The sequence below is a fragment of the Sminthopsis crassicaudata genome, chromosome 1 (assembly GCF_048593235.1).
Source record: "Sminthopsis crassicaudata isolate SCR6 chromosome 1, ASM4859323v1, whole genome shotgun sequence".
Taxonomy (NCBI): Eukaryota; Metazoa; Chordata; class Mammalia; order Dasyuromorphia; family Dasyuridae; genus Sminthopsis; species Sminthopsis crassicaudata.
The window spans coordinates 48,851,337-48,875,952 of NC_133617.1; the positions used below are offsets into that span (position 1 = coordinate 48,851,337).

At 35.9% G+C, this 24,616-nt stretch overlaps 1 protein-coding gene across 4 annotated transcripts in view; it reads right to left on the minus strand.

The window, feature by feature from the left end:
* Positions 1-1,769: 1,769 nt before the first annotated feature.
* The window catches only part of PTBP1 (polypyrimidine tract binding protein 1), a 30,220-nt gene continuing 7,373 nt past the window's right edge, over positions 1,770-24,616 (minus strand). For 2 of the 4 annotated variants that reach the window (XM_074301862.1, XM_074301881.1), the window contains 13 exons: positions 17,403-17,478; positions 16,256-16,428; positions 14,757-14,903; positions 13,357-13,527; positions 12,680-12,790; positions 12,390-12,564; positions 11,613-11,690; positions 10,314-10,462; positions 8,033-8,066; positions 7,459-7,551; positions 6,854-7,070; positions 5,793-5,870; positions 1,770-4,982 (listed from right to left, as the gene is read on the minus strand). In XM_074301862.1, coding sequence (XP_074157963.1) covers positions 4,850-4,982; positions 5,793-5,870; positions 6,854-7,070; positions 7,459-7,551; positions 8,033-8,066; positions 10,314-10,462; positions 11,613-11,690; positions 12,390-12,564; positions 12,680-12,790; positions 13,357-13,527; positions 14,757-14,903; positions 16,256-16,428; positions 17,403-17,478 — 1,635 coding nt within the window. In that variant the 3' untranslated portion in view covers positions 1,770-4,849. The remainder of the gene's footprint in view (positions 4,983-5,792; positions 5,871-6,853; positions 7,071-7,458; positions 7,552-8,032; positions 8,067-10,313; positions 10,463-11,612; positions 11,691-12,389; positions 12,565-12,679; positions 12,791-13,356; positions 13,528-14,756; positions 14,904-16,255; positions 16,429-17,402; positions 17,479-24,616) is intronic. The other 2 variants (XM_074301871.1, XM_074301891.1) reach the window with 1 other exon arrangement.

Below are 24,616 nucleotides of genomic sequence, written 5' to 3' on the forward strand. Positions count from 1 at the left end.
TAATTTTGAATTCATTGTTATTCCCCTAAAGCTTCAGGCACTGCCCTAGACCGTAATCCTAAATGTCAAGCTAAACTCCCCCCTTCCCTGCCACAGCCAATCTGTTTGCAATGGCCCATTAATTTCTCTAGCATCTTTCCAATATGCCTCCTAGAGACTTATGTGGATTGTGAAGCTTGTTCCATATTAGATGCCAGTATCTAAGGCAGATGGAAAGCTCCCACTCCCAATTGTTACTGGCAGGAAACAGGAGAGAGCATAGCCATGGCAGTGCACATGTACCCAAATGACCATCTAGAAAGAGGTCTAGAAATTACAGGATGTAGGAATAGTAAGGATATCATGAGAGACTAAAATAAAGTCTGGAGTAAACTACTCTGGGGGAAAAGCTATATCCTAAGTAAAAACAGGGCCAAAGAGTCTAGAGAAAAGTTCCCGGGTCAACCATTTTTTGCTTGGTCACCCAATTCCAGAGCAAAAAGGAACCATCAACCATCAACGTGCATCTGTTCAGGGCTCAACTGTCTCTGCCAAAAATATATACAATAGTATATATAATAGTAATAAATATATTCCTTATAAAAGGGGACAAATTTAGATCTTGTTGCTTAATAGGGTAGGAAAATACCACTTACCTCCTTCACAGGTTTAAGATCTAGCCTTATTCTATTATATTCCTGCTCACTGGAACTGCTATCCATTTTCAGTAAACCATTACCTCACTATGTTTTGTGGAAGAGGTTATTCCAGCCAATTCTTGTCTGGGATGGACATAAAATTCCTTAAGTTCTTTTTCAGTTAGAATTTTATGCTAGTCCTTAATGACACATTCCCTAGACTTTACCAATTCAAGGATTTTGTTCACAAAAAAACATTAAAATTGTGAGAGTTCTTATGTAGAAATACATTTAGAGATCAAGGAGGACATAGAAGGAATGTAGTTAAACTACATGGGTTTTCCAGGTCGCTGAAATACTATATAAATCTCATTTGATACTCCAACAATTATAAATTGAATATAATTTGAATATAAATTGAAAAATCCAAATTAGTAGGGAGAGCTTCACCAAACACTTGAATAAGTGAATGCAAAGTCAGTACAATAGTTTTGGATGGACTTACTCAAGACAAAAAAAGGGTGAAAACAGACCAACACCTAATGTGAAAGGAAGAAAATTTACCCATTCTGGGGGAAAATTTAAACATTTCACAGAGCACTATAGTGTTTTTCATACAAAGCTTCAGGACAAAATAAACATTCCTTGCGTAAGATTTTGTTTCAAACATAGAAAGGAATGGAGCTCCTACATTCTAAAAAATTGAATATCAGAAATGCCTAAGCTAGGCTTGTCATGTGAAGCCAGGCCCAGAATGCTTTCTCTGTAATCACTGTTCACTAATGTTAGCTTATTTTTAAACACTAAAAGACAAATATTACAAGCTAAGAAGTGTTAGATGGACAGGACAGTTAAAAATCCACTTTATTATTTCATGAGTGTGCCTAATGTGTCATGTGAGGGTGGTGCAAAGTTTGTGACACTGGTGACATCCAGTAGATGCAGGAGTACAATGTGTACTGTTCTCAATGAACATAAAACTGTAAAGTGTAAGAAAATAGTTCTTAAAAATCCACTAATCTAAATGGGAGGTAGCTGGATTTACATTTAAGAGGAAAAACAGTAGCAAAAAACAAAACAAAACAAAAAAACAAAAAACAAAAAACAAAAAACAAAAGGGAAAAAAACAGGCACAATTAAAAGATAGGAAAATCAGAAGCAAAGAATACGGAAGAAATTTATTGAAGCACAAAGTACAGACTGGCCAATAACTGCTTTCTACAATCCCAACAGTAAATAACAGAGCTACAGGAAGGTACAGAGTTTGTTATAAAATAGTTTTAATTCAATTCTTTTCGCATTACAAACATTCTCTGAAACAGGCAATGGAATTTTGTTTGTGGTCACCCTCCCCCCACTTTCACAATACTGAACCTGGAATAGCTGTTATCAAAATATACAATACATCTGTTCACCATAAAAAAAAAAAAAAAAACCTAGGTTTTGCTGCCCCCTCACGTCTTACAACAGGTATAAAAAATTATAAATATGTACACCCTTTGTTACTCACATTCTTTACATGCAAACACAGGGATCCAAAAGACAGACCCGCAGTCGCCTGGGTGCTGGGCTTGCAACAGATTCACTTAGTATCTGGCAAAAATTTAAAAAACAAAAACAAAACAACAAAAAAAAAAAAGCCAAAAAGAAAAAAGTGCCCAATTGCTGGCTGAGTTATTTTAATATAAAGAAAATCTTTACTAATAAAGGCCAACTTTCTCAATTTCATTCCAACTAACTGCCTGTAATAAAGCCAAATGAGAGCTCGTCCCTAGCTGTGCACTTGGGTTCACTTGAAATCACTTGTGGGTTGGGAGGAAGAGGGAAGAGCAGGCCAACCAAGTGTTCCATGCTAGGAAGGGAGTACACTTTATCCCATGTAGTTATAGAAAAGGAGGAAAGGAAATACAATTTTCAATTGGGGGGAGGGAAGGGAAAAGAAAACTGAAGAGAGAAAAGGAAGAGAAGGTCCATGGAGTTGGAATGGTGCAAGCAATAACTAAAAACATAAAACTGAAATGCAGATTCCTGTAGGAATCAGTTCCCAAAAATGACTCAGCTGCTCATGGGAGAAACCTTTCAGTTAAAGCAGTATCAGAGTAATGAATAGTTTTTAAAAGACTATATCACAAAAAACATCACTGCTGTTACAGAAAATTAAATATCCTCCCTCCTCCTTAAAATGGAAACTGAGATGACTACTACCACACTTCATACCAGCAAGACAAGCCAAACTCTCATTTAACCATCAGCACAGTTCACACCCACATGAGTTAAGGGAGGAACTAAAAAAAGGTTAAGACTTCAAACCTTTAGTGCTGGGGCAGCCAAGAGTTTTGGGATAAATCAAGACTACCAGCACTAAAAGGCAATTAAGAAAAACAAAAAACAAACCAAAAAAAAAAAAAACAAAAAAACTTTGGTCCACAATTTGCAGAAAAAACCCTGAAAATGTATAAAGAAATCTGTTTCGAAGATAAATAGGTTAAAGGTTAAAAAATGTAAGGCAACATCGGATTTTGTGAAAAATAGAAGGCAGAATGGTATGGGGAGAAGCAAGGACCATACATTAAGGCCACCTGAACATAGTACAAGTTGGCTCAGCCCACTAGACATACCCATCTGCTGCAGAATTTACAGATGTTTCTTCCCTAAGTTCTGAATCTGAGGGGGTGGGTTAAAAAGAACTTTAGCCTGGGTCCATTCACTCAATCCAATTCCTCAGAAGCCACTGTTGTTTGCTGCTTTGAACATTTACATCTACTTATCCCAATCTATCTTTCAATCCAATTAGTTTCCCTTTAATGATCAACCTCACAGCCATGACCGCAGCTTGATAAATCAAAACTAAATTCCTGCCCTACAATTTCACTTAATTACCAAAGAATAAAATAAAAGCACAGTATACAAGGGTAATACCACAAGAGTAATTTAGATTACACTTATACCATTTTTAATCCTCTTCTATAAAAGTTACTTAAACTATCTTTTGCATATAAATGGAAAAAAAAAAAAGATTAGAATATTTGGTCAACTGGAATATTGCTAGGCACAGATGACAGCAACTGCATCAAAAGTATAATACAAGGATTCAAACAAATGCTGAAGACAAGCAACAGGGACGATGGTAGGAACTACTTGGTCTCAAAAGTCAAGCTAGAGTCATAAATATGCCTCAGCTTAACATATCACTAACTTTAGGGGTTTTACCCTAACAAAAGAAATCCCAAGAATCACTAAACGCACCTACAAATTTGGAAAAATTCATGCTGATTCATCTTCAAAAGGGTTCAATCAATGATGAAAGTATAATAAGCTTGATCAAGTCATAGAAGGCAGGGGCTCAACTGCTGTCATCACTGGAACAAAAATGTATGACAAGGGAAATTGACTTGCTCAGACCTATTTGCTTGGTCAATTGAATGTTTCTAACCAACCCCACTGACTTCTGCTGGAAACAGAATACCAATGGAGAAACATTGGAAAGATACATGATACTAATGCAGATTATGAGACAATTCACGGACAGTAGAGACAATGCCCAATATTTTCTTTATCCACTTGGCCAACTTTTCATCTGCTCTGAGCAGAATGAGTTTTTTATCCCCTTCAATGCTCAAAATCTTTCTGCTGATATACCATGGTCGTTCCCTGCTTCCCCACTCTCCCAAAGAAAAAAAAAGTTTAAGGCACAGGATAGCAGAATCCAGGATTAGGAGCATGATCCTAAAACCAAGGACTGGATGGGGACCCATCCCATACTTTGCAAGATCCTGACTCAGGCGACAGAGTGATCAATCACACAGTTGTTTGGGGGTCTTTAAAGGCTTGACTGGGTAAAGAAAATTAAAAGGCATCAATGTGAAACCTGATAAATGTGTTAGGATTCTTTTTAGGGGATGGGGAGAAAATTCCCAGAGCAGTTTCCAAAAAAGCGTAAACTTAACTTGTGATTTTTCATCATGTAGCTTTTGTACAGTCACCAAGATTGTTATCCCACCACCGCAAGGTTAACAATGTGAATTAGATTTAATTTTTTTAAAAACAGGTAAACTGATTCACTTAAAAAAATAAAATCTCTGGTCTTTTAAGGTCACTTCAGCTGCTTTTAAAGTGGCTTTTTTAAATCTGGAATGATGGAAGTGATCCCAGGTGTTCAGCCTTTACAGACCAGGCTGAAACCCTGGGGTTCTCGTCAGTCAGGTTCATTCTGTCTTGTGCCTTCCCAAATTTTAAATGGTAGACTTTGAGAAGGACACACGAAGGTGGTGGTTTTCTCCAAGGTCATGGTTATGAAGGTCAATTAGGGATTGAATGGCCTCTTCCACTGAACCCATTTGGATCAGAGCCATCTTCCTGTCCTTTCTGCCAAGACAAAAAAAATTTTGCTTCATTATATTAAAAATCAATCATTCTTACAGAGAGGCTTGGAGAGACTTAAATCAACTGTTGCTGAGTGAAATGAGCAGAACCAGAAGATCACTATACACTTCAACAACAATACTGTATGAGGATGTATTCTGATGGAAGTGGAAATCTTCAACATAAAGAAGATCCAACTCACTTCCAGTTGATCAATGATGGACAGAAATAACTATACCCAGAGAAGGAACACTGGGAAGCAAATGTAAATTGTTAGCACTACTGTCTATCTACCCAGGTTACTTATACCTTTGGAAGCTAATAATGTGCAACAAGAAAATGGTATTTATACACATATATTGTATCTAGGTTATATTGTAACATATGTAAAATGTATGGGATTACCTGCCATGGGGGGGGGGGGGGGAGTGGAGGGGATAAATTGGAAAAATGAATTAAAAAAAAAAAAAAATCAATCATTCTTGATTAAAAATCAATTCTCATGAACCTGTTTACTACTACATGTAGCACAGTGACTATTCAGACTATTACAGAGGAAAGGTTATTCTTTAGTGATTCCTCAGTTCTTTGTGAGATTTGGGATTTGCCTGGAAAATAGTGGAGTGATTTGTTATCATTTCCTTCTTTCCAACTCTTTAAAGAAAAAAGGGTCATTAGCTGTATGATTCTGTAGTAAGATTCTGAGACTGGAATTAAACTCAGGTATTCCAGACCTCAGACCTGGCCCTCATCCATTCTACAGGTACTTCCCTCTTGCTTTCTAATATGAAGGAGTAAATTTATTTTACTTACTGAAAGAACTTGAATCCTTTGACCATTCCCCCATTACTTGAGAATAGCATCTTAAGGTCATCTTCAGATATTGAAGGCCTAAAAGGAACAAGGAAATAATATTTTACTGTATGTAACCTTTATTTCATTCCCTTCCCCTATCCCCGCTATGGGGGAAAAATGACCAATACTGAAGACGGATTGGAGCGATTCTTGACATATGACCCATTTCTCACTTAACTCCCCCCATCCTACAAAATAAACTACACTTTGGCTAACCTTGTCTGTTAAGAAAGCTCCTTTCCTTACTTTATATCCAATTTCTGCACACTCACATCCCTGTCCCATGGCAACAGATCAATGCCTGGGGTTTGGAATTACGTTGGTACATAAAACCTAAGTCTTCCAAATAAGCCCAAATATAACCTCTAAGTTGAATCGCATACTGTGAGATTAGCTAACTTATCAAAGGATGTGCAGGCAAAAAAGGGAGGAGGCTGGATCTATCTCCTTAGTTGCTCACTATGCAGGGCTCCATGCTGCTTTTCTATGGCTCTATGGATGGAAAGAGCAAAAAATGAACATAAGACCTGGCTTCAGCTATCTGGAATAGTGGAAATACAAAATCTCATGCTTTGTTTGCTTGTTAAGACACAAACCCTTCACTCTGCTGAAACTCTAAAACGCTTCCTGCTGGAATGTGAGAATATCCCCTACATAATAGGACTTCAGAAGACTTAACTCTGGCCTCCCCCTCAAAAAACCTAATGACTTTTAAATGGTAAATCCTATCATGTATTAAATCAATTACCATTACCATGCTGCTTTTCTACCTGATACCTAGTTTCCCCCAAAAAAGTTTACATCATTGTGTAAATTCGATTTCTAAATGCCTATCTTCACAATGATACCCTCAATGTTTTAAAAACTGTCCTCACTTTTTAAACCTTGTGCTACAGAATTCCTCCCCAGACAGAAAAGCCATTCCTAAATATTTTATTCCCCATTTTCATGTTTAAATACTCACATATAAATGTTTTGTGAATCATTTCTAACTCTAACTAATGTTGTTGTATACTTACGGTATATTAGAAAGGTGCAGGGTAGCAGATGGAGGAAAGATATTTTGAAAGTTTTTGGAGCCTGGTTTCTTGAAACGATGAAGAGGTGAGTTTCCATAATCTTTAGTCAATCCTTGGTCTTCTTGTCCTTCACGGGGAAGCTGAACTGTCTGGTGCTTGGAAAGAGTAATTCTGATTGGCTTCCCATGAAGTTTCTGTCCATTTAAATGGCTCATGGCTGAAAAAAGTTGAGATAAAAGAATAGATTATTTGAACATCTCACTTTGCTTTCAATATGGACTTAGTGGATAGTTCTTACATATAATCACTAAGCTTAGTCATAGAACTCAACCATTGTTGTTATGCCCAAAGAAAATTGATAAACACTTACAAATTTACAGTAATTCAAATAACCAAAATTTAGTTGTTCTAGTTACACCAAATTTATCAAGTCATGAACTTTTCAAAAATTTTTTCAAAAAACCCTTCACAATAAGACAATATGAAATATTACATTAGGTCCATGTTATACATCCTAGGCTAAAATTCAACCTTCTCTTCACCCTATAAAAGCGGTATTCACTTCTGAGGTTTTCTAGATTATGGGGACAATGAAAGAATCTTACCAAGTTGGGCTTGGTTTCCATCTGCCATCTGAACCAAGGCATTCTCTTTCTTGTTGAATAAGATCTTCACTCTCTGTACATCGCCATAAACGCCTTTCAAAAATTCAGGAAACAGACAATCCTTAGGTAATTAGCAGGCTAGGAAAAACTAATTATAACTTCTATGAATAAGCCCAAAAAGGGGAAAAAATGCCCAAAGAAAATCCCATTCACAATGAAGTGTGAATTTCAATTATTTCAATGAACTTTACTACTTATTCTGCCAGTTGAAGAAACCTATATGTAGCAGAAACATGAAATACTGGATTTTAGTAAATTAAAATGTGAACCTAATTGCTAAAGAACTGTCAATCTAGCATGCTACCAATATATTTCTTTTGAAGACATGCAAAGCAGTAAACCATGCACATCTAAGGGATCACAGTAAAATAAATATAAAAGGCAAACTATGATAATACAAAATGAAATTATGCATTCCAAAATGGCAAACTGCAAACAACTGGACATTTGAGGCATCAAAAGTAATCTCAAATAAATGAAAACAAAGTAATAAAAAGTGTGAATAATAACATACCGAAAAGAATAAAGAGGCATTGGGGTGTAACTCTCTTTAGAGAACAGCAGAGCAAGGCAGCGGAGGGACAGGGGAGAAGGTAAGGAATCGAAGGGGAGAGCGGAGGTTGCACAAATCGTCCACCACGAGGAAGGGCAGTCCCCGCAGGAAATGGCGAAATTGGTTGATGGATGATGAAGTTTTCAAGATGGTTAATATTGAAGGGCAGGTTGGTTTCCGAAGAGCAGGGTTTTTTGGAAGGGGAATTTTTATTGTGTGTTTTGTTTTGGTTTGTTTTTTTGTTTCAAGCAACAACAGGAAGCAGAAGTACCGTGCAGTCAGTTGGCAAAGAAATTCCGGATCAAGGGAAGGAAAAAAAAATTGGGAAAGGGGAAGGGGAGAAAAGAAAAAAAGTAGCAAAAAACACAGGTCAGTAAATACATAAGGAAATATGTAGTGTTCCATCAGTAAGATATAGAATACTCTATACAATACTCTTTTACAGAAAGTTATTAGATTTCTCCTAGTGGAACACAATGATAAAGAAAAGTATATTTACTTGATATAACACAGAAGACAAGAAACAATATTGGTGCAGAGTGACTTCCAAAAATGCCTAATTGTTTTTCCCAATAAGTGGCCCAAAGCCCAATTTTTTGCTTCTTGTGCTTATTTTTGTTCTGAAAGAATGCATTGTTTTTGAAACACCAGCATCATATAAGTTTTTTTTCCATACCCTAATTGCACAATGCAAGCTGAGAAAATTGGAGTCAATTATGAAGAAGCATTAGCTTATTCTTCCTATATTTCCCCTTAGAGTACATACAATGTTTTAAACAAGTCACTGGATAAGCAAAATCCAAGATCCTAGTAATCAGTCAAATTTGAATTGAATGAGTAGAGGGGGAAGGTAGGAGAACCAGCCCTCTTTCTGATTTCCAGTGTAGGTTTCCCAAGTTTCACCTGTATCATTAAACTCACTCCACAAAAACATTGTCTCTTACTAACTGGTTACAAAGATAAGTTTCTAAAAACATTGATTATACAAGCAATGAATGACAAGTCTGTTAGTTTATAGCTTCACTACAAGTATCAGTGTTTCTAGCTCAAAGATAAGCTGGATGGATAGTAAAGAACTCAAAAAATATAAAAAGGCATGACATAGTCAATGGTTCCTTTCACTAAAAAAGTAGTTGCTTGAAATCTAACTATTAGCAGATTGGACCAAATTTTTTAATCCAATATAGCACTGAACAAATTAAAGACCAGGAACAGATTTCAATTATTTAATGAGGAATCTTGATGATCCTAATTGTACAAAGCGATGATCAAAATCCAAGTTAAAAAAGAATCAATTGGAGGTGGGAAAGGGCAAAGTCAAGGGAGGAAAGTGTGTCTTTTAGAGAGCAATTGCCCTATCTCATGCCTTACGGAAATAGTGTCAGACAGATGAAAAGTATAGTCTGAAATACTGATTAAATGTTAAACCCATCAAGTGTTAAAAATATTGAGCATTACTCTCTCATCCAAGCTCTTTGAGACATTATCTTAATCTGACATTAATACATTTGCTTTCATATGCAGTCTATATTTTCAAATACCACCAAATCCAGGTTTCTTCTCCCCTACCCTCCCCACCCTTCATGGCTAATAGAAAATTTTAATACTTCCAATTCAAAGTTTCATTTGGACAGAAAGTCACCAAATAAAGTTTTGTCAGACTGCATTCTTTGGTTTTCTTTTAAATTTTGCTTTTTAAAGATAGCCTTCAGTGAAAAATAAATCTCCAGTCAGTAAAATTATGGAATTATCTTCAAGGAGTTAGGGGGAGAATAAGAAAACTTCAAGCAATTTTTGGAAAGGAAAATAAATGTGAGCAAATGGCCAGAGGGGGAAAAACATGGCAGGAGTACACAAAAGCCAAGCTGGCAAGGTTTATAGACATTTACAGAGAGTAGAAGGCAGAACAGACTCTCTTTAAAAAAAAAAAAAACCAACAGTATTTTAATTTTAACAGAGAACCCAACCATCACCAGTTGGAAAGAGAATAAGGGTGAATAAGGGTCAGGTTCCCTTATATGGAAATTATGAAAATGAAATGTACCAGCATTGTATGATATACCCCATTTCTAAGGAAATTACTGCTCAGATGAGCAGGACCAACCCCTACTGGCTTTTCTAGTTTGGCTGCTTCCTTAAAGGGAAGGAAATTTAAGATAAGGTGAAACATTCTCTGAAAGTTTCCAGAAAGTGAAAGTTAAGAGTTGACCAGAATAAAGAGGGAAAACAAAGCTCCACTAACCTCTGGGTTCAAGTTGCTAACCAGCAAGACAGAGTTCCCTGCCCCAGTGAGGCCAGGAATGGCAATTCGCCCAGCTGCTGCAGCAGCAGCTGCTGCTGATGGAATGGCCAGAGGAGCAAGGGCTCCATGGACATTGGGGACTGAGAGTCCTGGAAATAAAAAGAGAAGAAACCAATATAAAACCAGAACATAATCTATTGTTCCCTGGCTGCAGCTGAGGGAAGAAATTTTAAGTCTTCCCTGTGCCATGCAAATGATATTGGTTAAGAGCCTGCATTCCTATAAAAAACTAATATTGAGGCTGTTAAGTAATATCCATTACCTTTCAAAACACTTTTAATGATGCTTACTATTTTAGACACAACCTTTCTAGTTTCAGAATTCTCAATTTCTACATGCGATCAAACAGCACAAAGCTTTGGGTCCATGAGTGCAAAACAGAAGGAGAAAAAAAAAAATTACAAGCAGCGTGTCTGTAAACCATACTGACCAACTGCATGCTGAATACGCCATTCTTCCATGCATATAATCAAATAACACAGGATTATGCGACTGGCCTTCTGGAGGCCAAATGAATCAATTAGTCTTGGTCCACTGTCATGTAAGTAAAACAATCTTCCACTCTTATGGGCAACAGTATGGATAAACCACCCAAAGGGCACCAGAATGATTTCCAAAGACGAATGGGAGAAAGCATAAGGAATTGCCACACGGAAACAGACTACTTGAATGAAAAAATGTCTCTTAGGTGTGCCCATTGTCATCATGCTTCTTAATCTCATGTATGCTGTTTGCTTACCGGGCCATTTATTCAATTTACTATGAATAAACTTCAACCATTCAGTTCAGGCCATCTCCCCTGGAAGCTTGAAAGGGAACCAGAACCACAGAAACTATCAAGTTATCTGGCGATGAGCAGAGGGAGCTCTCGCCAACATGAGACTGCAGACATGACATCTTTCATAGCTTTCTCCTACTGACTCACATCATCATTAAAATGAATCTAGTTAACCTCCATTCCTATAACTTCAATTAATCTAGTACTGCTACACAAGGCCTCCCAGGAAGTTGGCTTTCCCTCAGTTACCTGTGCACTCAGGACTGTTTAATCAGGAAAATCTGTCATGGGCATGGTTTTATTGGGGTTTTTTGAGTGTTTTGGTAGTGGTGATGGTGGTGGTTTATGTATGTGTGTATGTGTGTGTGGGGGGGGGATTCTTTTGGTTTTTATTTTGCTTTTACAGTGAAATGGGCATGCATAATCAAACTACGGGTGAGGATCACAAAATTCATGAATACCTGCAGCTTGAGGAATTGCAAAGGTGGGAGGGAAACCAGCTCCTGCGTATGGAGAGGCAGAGATTATACCAGGTGCACCTAGAAATAAACGAAATACTAATCATCGCACCCACAAACCTCCAGGAGAAAATGTCAGAATGAATCCCAAACAACAAGAGATTGTATTGAATATACACCATGCTTTGCTTTAAAGGGAGAGGCTCAAAATCAAAAAGTTAAGTTTATGTTCTCCATACGCTTTCCCCCCAGTGTTTAAATAACCAGTGAGTCAAAAAGATCCTTGAGGGTACTCAATACAAGCTAATTAGAAGGGGGTTTTATTGTATCCTCAAATGAGAAGGCATTTAAAATCACTAATGATATTTATAGGATATACAGACATCTAGGATGTTTTAATTCTCTGCTTTGTGTAAAAAGTTAAGCATTCTTTCCCCCACTAATTCCTAAATTAAATGTCAAAAGAAGTCAGGATGTCATAAAGCACGAAAACTGTCTTTGCCTGGACTAAAAGTCTCTTTAGGTGTGAATTTCATCTTTGGACCCAAAGTGAAATGTGACAGTGGAAGCGTGGTGTTTTTCTGCTTTAAGTGCTTCACAGGGCTTATTGTTGTATGAATTAAACATTCCTTTCAGCTGTGCAGCAGGGAACTTTTTAGCCAGTGACACAAATGAGCAAATTGTCTCAACATACTTAAGCACATAAAAACATGAGCATGTTGGCATTTCAGAGCCACCAGGCTAGATCAAGAAGCTGGTAAAATGGGGAAGAATCCTTACCAAAGGCTGCTGCCATAGTCTGGTCAAGAGAAGGCTGGCTATCACCAGAGGGAAGATCTGGGCGTGTATAGTCTCTGCTTTTATCATTGTTGTACTTCACATTGAGGCTGGTGAGTTTAGAGAAGTCAATGCGCAGTGTACAGCAGGCATTGTAGATATTTTGCCCATCAAGAGACTAGGGAAAGAATACAAAGAGAAAGAGCAATAAGCAGAACAGCCCTATCATAAGTTCAAACCATTTCAAAGAAAGAAGGAAAGAGGAACTACAAAGTAACAGTGGATATACTCACCAACTTAGCATGCTGGGCACTCACAGGGTCAGAATATTGTAACAGAGCCTGGAACTGGTTGTTCTTGGTGAAGGTTATTATTTTCAGCACTGTGCCAAACTTAGAGAAAATCTGTAAAGAAAGTGAACACGTTTTTTCAATAGTTCAAAAACTCAACATTTGCTGTTAATACCTAAATATGACCAACTGACTTGCAGTCAATAAAAAAATAAAATCCAAATCTAGTCTTAAATTGTTTTAAAGTAAGGAAATTGGGTTAAATAGCATAATGAATGTCCTGGATTATCAATAAATGCTCTAGATAAAAATCTATAATGCAATTTCTCTACACAGTTCCTTTTAACTCTCCACAGGGTCCCAATTTTGAAGTGAAAACCTGAAAATGTTAAGTGTAACATAATATTTCCTTTATAATTATATTTTAGTAAGCATTCTTAGAAGGGATATATAGGCTGTATGGGTCCATGATGCAGCTCCACACTCAAAAAAAAGCCCACAAGAAAAATCTTCACTTTATGAAGGATTATAAAGATTTTATGCTAAGAGCCTTAAAGAAACAAGAGATTATTGCCTAAAGTAGTGCCCTCAAAGGCAATCCTACACTAGTATAACACAAACAAAATCTATGATCTTTAGTTATCTCCAATTTGCTTGTTGCCTATAGTTCACCATCTCACCTGGTGAAGTACATCCAAAGTGACTGGGTAGAAGAGATTTTCGACGATGATCCTCAAAACTGGACTCTGGCCAGCCACTGCCATTCCTGCATCGGCTGCTGCAGCAGAGGCAGAGAGGGCCAAGTTTCCTGACTGAACAGAGTTTACAGCTTGAAGTGCTGCCTGGGCACGCTGTGGAAGACATTCCCATCTGGTTAGTACTTGTACTTTGTCCAAAACCTACAGGGTATTCATACTATTTCATCATGTGTAGCCAATTTGCATACTGCTGCTACAACCAGTACAACTTACTACTTATTTGAGAGGATGTCCTCAAAACCAAACTGCACTGTACAATCACTTTCTCATGCTGTAATTTTAAGTCTATATAGTTGCAAAGTTGTATCTTTTTTTAAAGGGTCAATATGCCTTCAAAGATGAGATATATAGTACATTGAAATTTATTCCCATAATCACTTCCATTTTCCTTGGGTTCATCCAAGGCTTTGAATATAGGACAGTATATTACACACTGTCTCTCTTTAGTATCTTTCCTGACAAAGGACAACACTGCAGAATTTCCAGTACAATTGACATTCAACTTGAAGTTCATTTAAAATTCATACAATACATAGTATGAATTTATAGTGGTCACATTAAATTCAAGAATTCAAAGATTATCTTATAATTAGGGTGAGACTATGAAATCAAATATACCTTTACCCTGAGTTTTTAAAATTCTATTTCTAGCAAAAATGCCCTTTCCCTCTTCTCAATCAATACCAATCTTTTTGGTTTTTTAACCAGCATGGCAGAAACTACACTGGAACCTGGAAGAAATAAGCATCTATCTACCTCCTTGCTTCACTGAGATTATATGTAACATCTTTGCTGCTAGCCACCTAATTGCTAACTGTTGCTTAAGAGTCAGTATCTAGATCACAAAACCAAAATTCCAATTATCTAGATTCCTCTTACCTATTATCAAGATGGTAGGATAATGTCCCTGTTCTCTATATTGTTCAATAAATCAAAGCTCTTCCAACAGAAACTTACAAAACAAATTACAAAAGTTTCTAGCTAACCAAGGTATTGAACCTTTTATGCTAATTGCAATTTTTCCCTCTCATTACAAGTCTTTTCTGCTTTTTATTGTCTTGTTCCCAAGTTGATGAGCTCATAATACCTTTGATCACTTATACTTGTTTTCATCATCTATATACTATCTATCCTATCCTTGAGAGTCTAATTCAAATTCACTTTAAGAAGCCATTTTTCTTTCATTACATATTGCCTTAAAATGTGTCTATTAGTTTTTGGAAGATCCTTCTCTTGGGTATGGTAAACAGGACCTGGAGATGGTAGTGGCTAAGTAGGGGACAGCTGATTTAGAAATAAAAGTAATGAGAATTAATACTCACCGCTTGATTTGGAGAGTTGTCTGTTTTGAGCTCCTTGTGGTTTGAGAATTGGATGTAGATAGGCTGGCTTCGAAGAACAGGAGTCACTGTGGTATAGTAACTTACCATAGTGTTTGATGCCTCTTCTGTGTTCATTTCAAGGAAAGCCTAAAAATTGAGGATTCTTTGATGAGCTGATTAATGACCAAGATACTACTATCAGGAAATGAATTTTACCCAGCGTACTGGGGGAGGAAAATGGAAGGGGTAAATAAATGACCAATTTCTGGGGCCCAGAAGGCTTAACAACTAATAACTCAATTCTCCTACCTCAAAGTCAAGTATGTTTTACACTGAAAAATAAAATCATTAAAAACGAAATTTGCTTTTACTTGCTACTGTGTAATGCTGTCTAACTTCATAAAAGCCATGGGGAGCACTCATTTTACCAGCATACTTATACTGGCCCAAATAAGGAAAAGTCAAAAGGACTTCAACTAAAAAACTTTAATCCCAGACTAAAGAGGGCCATAAGTGGTTTATCTTCCTTAACTTAGTCAAGATTTTCATATCAGGATGGAACATGATAACAGGATTTGCTAAACTCTTCTTTGGGCTTGTAGTTCTAGTAACAAAGGAAAAAAATTGCTCATCTACAATACATAATTACAATCTACTCAGGACTGTAAAACTGGTCCTGCTTATTATCCTTCATAAACCATGGAAAATATATTTGACATTACTATCCCAACTCTATTATTACTAATATCAAGCAGTTCCACATTTAGGAAACTATGTGCTCTCCGAACATCAAAATTTTCTACCCTATAAAAGGATACCTTCCTTAACAATGAAACACAGGTCAAAATTGAAAAGATTTAAGATTTTTATTGTTTTTATTTTAATTTTATTGTTGACATTATCTCATTTAACCCTAAATAAGTGTCAAGTAGTTATCCCCACCACTTTTCAGATAAATAAACTGAAGCCCAAAGAAAATTATGCCTATCCTTTGATCTAACACTACCACTACTAGTCCCAAAAGAGATTAAACTAAGTAAAATGTACTGTGTACCAAGTAATAGTAACATTATGGGATAATTAGCTATGAATAACTGAATTAGCAAAACAATCATGGAAGACTACTTTGAAGGACTCCATAAAAAATGCTAACCATAAAGCAAACTTTTCTACTTCTTCAGGTGTTTTGTTTTGCATAACTTAACATGTGCCTTCTTAATGAGGGGAAAGGGAGTTTTACATGTAAGTGGGAAAAATAAAATTAAACAAAGCCCAAAAAAACTTCTCAAATAGTTGCCACAGGACTGCAAATAAAAACTGAAGACCTATATTTGGAAAAGAAATACTTCCTGCCCTCACACATTCTCTTATCCGAACAAAAATAACATCTAAAGTGCCATTAGATCAAAATACTAGCTTTTACATAAACTTCAAATTGATTTTATCAATTTTCTAAGTCTTAAATCTGAGGCTAATCAGCATAATTAATAACAGAATACCTGGTTTTTGCCTTTCAGCATGAGAAGATTAGTGACCTTGCCAAATGGTAATCCCAGGGAAATAACCTCAGCTTCTGTGACGTCACCTGGGAGTTTTCTCACATGGATTACTCGGGAAGGGACTCCTGTGCTTCTGTTATCACCTTTGAATTTCTTGCTGTCATTTCCATTAGCTGAAAAAAAATATTTTAATATCCCTGTATATTAAGTGAACTGTACAATTTAAGACCAACTCAAAGTTCACATAAAATTCCTGTTAATAGCCCTTTCTAGATAGACCAGGATTCAAAACTCAGGTTCTTTCAACACAATGTCAATTTGAAATCTTTTTAATACCATTTTCTTTCTTTCTTCTTATAAACCTTCAAAATACTACTTCATTTTTCATGTCTACAGTCCTTATATATATGCCCCAAAAGTCCTTTTCCATTAGTGAATAGAATGAGGCAGCTGACCTGCTCTCATAATATAGTGATTCTACACTGCCCCAAGTGTCCAGGTATCCCAGAAAGAATCAACTTATATAAAAACTTCCATTAATGTCCAAATTTAAAAAAGCAACATACTAGTCAAATCAAATTTCAAAAACCCAAAGATGCTAGAATACAACATATTACCCTTTCTTTTCTGCACATAAGGGGGAAAAAATTTTATTCCAAAAAGTACAAGAATTCAGTAACATTTTAAAATACTCAGTCTCATAAAAATCACAGCCTTTCCTTAAATTTTATGCTTCAAGACTCAGAAGTGAAACCATAATAATTCAATGCACAATTCCTAAATCAGCTCAAACCACATAGTATAAACCATGAATCCTGAGTAAAGAAAAAGAAAAGTGATTTATTAAAGTTGAAATAATCAATTTCTATGTTCTTGATTATATGCCTCTATGGAATAATTTAGTTTTAGTTTTTATAAGTTCCTTAGATCAACTGCAGGCTCTCAAACATTTGCATGCTCTAAATTTAGTTCCCAAAGTAAGTTGGAACTAAGAACAAATAATGTAGCCTTATGAAGGTGGCTCATTTACTAGAAAGAGATTTCCAGTAAACCAATTAGAATGATGAATTTGGGAGAAAAGTTAACAGGCTACTAAAGTCTTAACATCTGGCCAATGGTTTCTGAAAACTTTGGCTAGCAATTTTACCTGCAGAAGCAGAGTTGCTGCTCATGATAAAGGGTCCGTTAGTAACACAAGTAGAGAAAAGCTCGTCAGATCCCCGCTGGAAGAAAAAAGGAAAAGGGTGAGATGTACTTACTAAATTGTATTTCAAGTACTTTTGAGAACAGAACAGTTCTGAAATCAGATGTACAGGATGAAGAAGTGATACCGCATTTATATGTTGCTATCTTAAACCTTGCCTTCAATGGATCAAAAACATTTATTCAACATGTATCTTAAATGTCAACTAATCACATTATAGGGGTGCAGGTTCCTTGAGAGGGAAGATTAGCCAGAAAGACTTATCCCAAAAGACATTTTCCCTTAAGTTCCATAAGATAAGATTATTTCTTTGGAGGTTTGAGGTTTAAGTAAGCAGGATAATGAAGTGGGCAATGTTTCCCTAAGATTCCCCTAAGGTTTACAAGATGATATTAAAGATTAGCTAGCAATTACTGGGAAATCAAGGAATCATCCTGGATGTGACCAAAGAACTGGGAAGAAAGCAGAAGGAAACTAAAATTCACTTCAAGTAGCCATGTTGTCAGTTTTTGAAGGCTAGCTTTTACTTGGGGTTCACAAAACAGATGTTCCTAATAATCCTAACTCCTACTACTGGAATTTCTTTAATATTCTGTCCCTTATATAAGGAAGCTAGAATGAGCTTTATAACCAAAGTGCATGTTAAAAATTCAAAGATAGATTTTAGCTGTCTTGAATTATCATATAAAAAGCTAGACTTCAATGATCCAATGGATGACAAAGAACTCCTTGTGAATAGGAAGCTGACTACCTTCATTTCCATAGCCTGCAATGCAGCCAACAGGAAGATGTCCTAATTTCCAGCAGATCCAATGAAACTATACCCTCTGCTCTGTCACACTTTCAGAGATTACTGGAAACACTATCTCTTTTATCAAGTACTATCCAGTGACAAGTGCCGTAACTGTATCACTTCAAAATACAAGTGCTATTTATTTAGTCATTCCAGTGTCTAGGATACAAACTAGGTCAAAAAAAAAAGAAAAACCAGCAACTCTGAGGAACTAACTTTTGATTTCCCTACTGATGGTAGGGAATCATTACCTCTAAATTTGTAGAAAACATAGAACATGGTAGAAATGCAACTATTTCTACTTCAACCAAAACAAGCTAAGGCTAAAAGTGACACTGAGCAGCTAATAGATCTGTACAGAAATTCAAAAGCAAAGAAATCATCCACCCTCTTCCTCAATTCTAGAATGATCATTTAACAAAAAAAATCACTCTTGAAATTAAAACTACTCTAAAGGCTACTCATCATACCTTTACCGGGGAGAAGGGTTAAGCTAAAATATTAAAATTTTAGTAAAAACCACATTTCCTGCAAAACAGTTTATATTGTTATTATACTAATTGCACACACTTGCAACATTATTACTTAGCAATTAAAATGTGTGACAAGTTCAACTGAAGTTTTTAAAAAGGGAGAGCACAAGTCAAGCACAAATGTGTGGTTTGCTAAATTTAAAAATATTTCTACTGCCATAGTTGTCCATAATTTTATGAAACAGAGCAACTGAAGTAACAGGTTTACAAAAATAGTGCACTGAGAATGAATATAATACTCATCTTAAGGCCCTAGCCAAACCAAAAAGCAGGGCCAACAAATCTGGAAGTCAAGGATTAGTCTATGTGCTTTTCTCAGCACAAAGCAGACTGACTTCATAGTTCTCTTTCTTACTTATATATTTCTTACATTTGATTAAATCCTTTTAATATATGTATAAAATTTAAAAATCATAGTGACAAGATAAAAATGTCAACTAACTTTAACCCAAGATGGCTGAAAATTTCAATTAAGTGATTATTATTAAAGTGATTTGGGCAGGAAAACCTTAACTTTTACTGTCAACTCTGCAATTCAAATCTACTCCATTGGCTTTGGTGGGAACTAATCTTTTGTGGTGAAAACCCCAACCATAGAGCTTTTCTATAATTTTATGCAAATATCCTTAAACAAGGATCAATAACCAAATTCAATCACAACAAGTCATTAAAGAGATTCTTCAAATACTAATGGCCATGTAAACCTGATATTGAAGGGTGACCCAATAAATTTCAAGGTAAGAACAAAATCCCGGATTTAAAAATGAAAAGCAGTGGAGAAATCTAGTGCAACTTGCTAACTTTATAGTTGAGGAAAGACAAAGTATCTTTACCAAATTCACACACTAACTTTAAAAAAAGGACTTAGAATTTGATCACACATCTGATTAAATCCACTATTACAACTCAGTGTTATATGATCAGATTTCCAAGAGATGTTTTAAGTTATCTACTACAATCCCTTTATTTTACAGGTAAAAAAAATGAGACAAGGAATGATTTTTTTCAAGGTCTCACCAAATAATAAATTTCAGTCTGTCTCCAAACCTTATACTTTCCATATCACCACTGCTAAAGCAATGCATAACTAGCACTAGCAGAGGGAGATGAATAATTTATTAAGATCAGATCTTACACCTTTTTAATCATGGTAAAATGAAGATCAAATCCACCTGTCTCCTCTGTAGACAATTCCCTTCCCTCTTGGTCCTACCTCCAGTCAGAAAGTTTTTTTAAAAATTAAGAAGGTCTGCAGAGACTATTCTAGATACTGATTCAATAAAATTCCTGAATCACCAAATGCTATCCAAAAAAAAAAAAAAAAAAGTAGAGGAACTACTAAAAATAAAGTTTAATTAAGTTTTAGCTGCCCCTATGGTGCTCATTCTAATAACGGATATTTAAAAAGCACAGGAGACATTAGTTCTATTTATGGCAAAACAAATCCCAGTAAGCATTTCTACATTTTTATTACAGGTGATAAACCCTACTACTTACCAGCAAAATTAATTACACAGTTGAAACAATAAGATTGGGAATAGAAAATTCAGTCCAGAGAATGGAAGAACTATTGAACTAGAATTTTAGGATAAGAAGTGCCCTTCAAAAAAAGTATTGCTTCCCCAGGATCAAGTTCAAATTTATAAATTTTATCAAATTCAAATTAATTTGTTATTTACTATCAGCTAAAAAATTATGGAATAACATGTCCTAATATTTTGAGCCCAATGAAGGCAGAACTCCCCCACTCTCACATGAATTTAAACTAGCTGTTGAATGAACTGAAATATATCAACATCATGACCTAAAATTAAAGAGGGCAAACAATGACCTAATTTCAATCAACATCTTAATCCTTCCTATTAAAACCCCATTTCATTGCCCCCCCCCAAAAAAAAAAAAAGATTTTAGATTTAAGTGCTGTAGTACAATGGACTAAAGGATCTGGGTTTGAATCTAACCTCTAAAGATTCTTCATCTCTGTGGATCCATTTCCATATTATTTAGTGGAAAACAAGGGAATTTTAGCAGTATATCTCAGCTTTTTCCAATGCTAAACTTCAGAATTCTACAATTGATAATGCACCATAGAAACTATTGAATTTGTTTTTACAAGCCAAAACTTTACTATTTCTACCACAAAACCAAAGAATTAAGTCTTAGATTGAGGCATCATAGCATTCTATAACCAATATCTAAAATTGTTTCCAAATGGGCAAGAGGGAAGAGAGGGAATTCCTGACTCCTACATATATTTTAAACATAAAATATACTAGACATGTCATGTGGCTTATCCCTATATGTTTATGTAGTTCCCCTGCCCCAATGAGAGGTAGTGCCTCTAAAGCTTCCTAGGAGAATTCTCATTATGAAGGCAAAGATTAGCCAAGTAGTTATAAAAAAAAAAAAAAAAAAGTTACTCTATTTTGTTTGGTCAATGATAAGTATATATAAAATGTGTATATATAATGGTCTATTATGACCAAGACATGTATTTCAAGTTTTACAAATATATCAGAAAATACCAAACACATTTAGAAATATGGAAATGGAATTCTTTTGCACAACATAAAAATATGAAAATGTTTAAAAGGATTGCAAATATTTTGACCTATTTCAGATTCCTTGCTGTCTTGGGGAGAGGATTTATAATGGACAGAGGAAGAAACAAAGTTTTATAAATATGTTTATATATTTGGAAAAATAAAATACCATTTTAAAAATCATCCCACTTGACCCTTAAAGCAAAGCTGAGAGTTAATGCTATTATCCTCATTGTACAGATGAGAAAATTAAGACAATTATGTGAGTTGCCTATGATCAAACAGCTACATTTTTGAGGACACATTGGAACTCAGGTCTTCCTAATGCTTGGATCAAAGATCCAGTGGGTCACCTGGCTGATTTACAGGCCTTTTGTGGTTATAAACCAAACCATGAAAGGTCAACTTGCTTTGTAAGAATTGCCAGATGTAGGAATTCCTACTGGCCAAAGTGAGGATGATCAACTTTAAAAGACTAAGCTCTTCTCAGCAATGCAATAAAAGAGAATTCCCAGAGACCCATAATAGAAAATATGCACACATTCAGAAAAAAGAACCATGTAATCAGAATGCAAATGGAGGCACACTAATTTTTTTGGGGGGGAAAGGGGACTGTTAAGTCCTGGATAGCAGGCTATATGCTCCCCTCCCCTTTTTGCACTTAGTCTTGGAAAGAAAATTTAACCTTGAGGCTTTGACTCCCCTTCACATACTATTGAGACAATGAAGATAGAAAAGAAAAACAGTATCCAGGTGCTTGCCTTTATGGCCATCCTTATCCAAAAACTACCCTGGGAACATTATTGTCAAGGACAATCCAACAGTTATATCCTCCTTAAATCCCTATCTATTCAAGAAAGGTCCTCCTCCCCAGTCTGACAGGGCCTGAGCCACAATCTCCAAGCTGTAAATGCCAATACTCCTCTCTCCCTGACTTCCCTTTGAAGCTCACACTAATTGCACTTAATTCTGTATTTGCTTGCTTTAAAAAAAAAAAAAAAAAAACTTTACAAAGAGTGTACCTCAGTTACTCTGGACTGAATGCTTTGGAAATATATTCCCATTTTGGTCAGCTAGCTTAAATTCTCCACATTAAAGGGCAGTAGACAGAGCACCAAGTCATGAGAAGTTCAAATCTGGCCTCAGCAGTTCCTTGGCTGTGTGACCCTGAGCAAATCACTTAACCACAACTGCCTCAGCCAAAAAAAGATTAAAAACAATCTCTTCTCACCTCAGTTTCTCTGGTGGGGAGGTTTCTCATGGCTTTTCCCTTTTGATTCTACATATATAAAACTTTACAAAGAATCAAGAGGAAAATAAGAATCAAATACAATAATCAAATGCACAAAATGGTGATCAAATACTCATAGCACAGGAAATTGCAAGGAGACTTGTCACTCCAACTTAGTGGAGTGACTTAGTAACTTTTCAAAACATTTCAATTTTCATTATAGAATGAGATTTAAAACTAGTTTTCCCTTTCCAATTAAAAAGCATTGAGTTCTACAGAACCCAGTGCTCTCTGGTCACAAAATGAAACTCCCTTTACAGTTAAATTCAAAAGACTGGCTTCTGTCAATCCATTAAGAAATTGGGATCAAAAACTGACTAAATCTACTAAAGCTAAATAAAAGGGGACTGAGTGCAAAATAAAGACCATTCAATTAAAAATATATTTTGTTGTTTCAATAATTTGTTTTAACTCTCCAATATTAGAATTTAAAAGCCTTGGCAGCCATGGAAACACCTTATGAAACCAGCTACAAGAATGGATGAATACAAGGTGTGGTATTCTTCAACTGCCAAAAAAATTCTAGAGCTTAGAAATGAAGCAAAGTAGTCCTTCCTGCTTTGTACACTAAACTATACACCCAAGCCTACAGCTAAAAAGCATTGAGAATCAGTGTCATTTTAACCTCTTCAAGAGCAATGATTTACTGGGCATGTAAATTCATCCATCACTCTAAGGCACAATGATACAAAAAAATCTCTATTGGACTCCAGGAAGACCCAGACAATATACAATACAGGAAAACAAGGCAAACATTGGTAAACAAAACCAAGTAATATTAACTGAGCTTTAACATTCTTTCCAATTCAAAAAATCAGTATGAAATTTCAAAAGCCAGCTGTGGCAAAGATGATTTGCCAACTTAAAAGTGACCCAAAGTGAACCTTAAAGGAGAAAATTTTACCCAGGATCACGGAGTTTGGGCCAGGAATTTCCTTTGTCTGGGTCCTAAATTTCTTCAAAATCTCCCTTTTCTCCCCCCAAAACAGGTTACTGCATGTAAATTAAGCAATTAGCAAGTATCTGGAGAAGGGGGAGAGCTGTATTAAACATGTGGCATACATGTGTGATCACGCTAGCAACAGCAAGCTTTTAAAAAAAGTTTCAGTCTTTGAACTACATCAATAAGGGGGGGGAGGAGGAGAGAAGAGTTGGAATTTCCTCACAGCATTCTTGGCTAAGTGCCTTAAACCATAATTGCTGTTCCCATGGCAAAAATCCTGGCTCAAACACAAAAACATTTCTATGCAACTAAGGGACATTTACACTCAGATGAAGTGGCTTGGTTCTTTTGTTTCTTAAGAGCCATTTTATGATGTTCTAAATGAATTTATTGTATAGTACAGTAATATCACACACTTCAATACCATTTAATGACTTTAATGAAAGTTTGACAACTTTCATATCAATGTAACAAATATCAACTATAATCTAAGCTTCTTTCAACTATTATAAAAATATTGATTACATTAATACATTGAAATGTTAGCAATAAGATTTACTACCATGAACCAATTTTACAGCACAAGGTGAAAACGAGAATGTACATGCAATGTAATTGCACTTCTATACCAAGCTATGAGACCAGTGTTTCACAAATCAAGTTGGATTGATGTAATTCTGCCTGATTGGTTTGCGTAGAAATCTACTCAAAAACTTGAATCTCCCCCTAAAGTCTTCCCCAGGCCAAAAGTACAAGCTGCATTCAATGTCTCAATCCTACTTGAGCAGCCTGGGAACACCCTTTAGCTTGGGAGGGGTGTGGGGGGAAGGGAAGAGGGGAAGAGGAGTTGGAATGGGAAGGAGTAGTACTCTCTTTGGTGCCAGACAAAACCTATGAAACCCAGAAACTACCACCTTCAAGAAGGACAAAGAAAAGAAGAAAGTAAGGGCAATCCAATCAAGTACCAAAGTCAAATGATTTAGTTAAAAGCTCTGGTACACTAGGAACCTTTGAGGACATAATCAATTATCTTTGTAGCTTCTAGTGTCCTCTG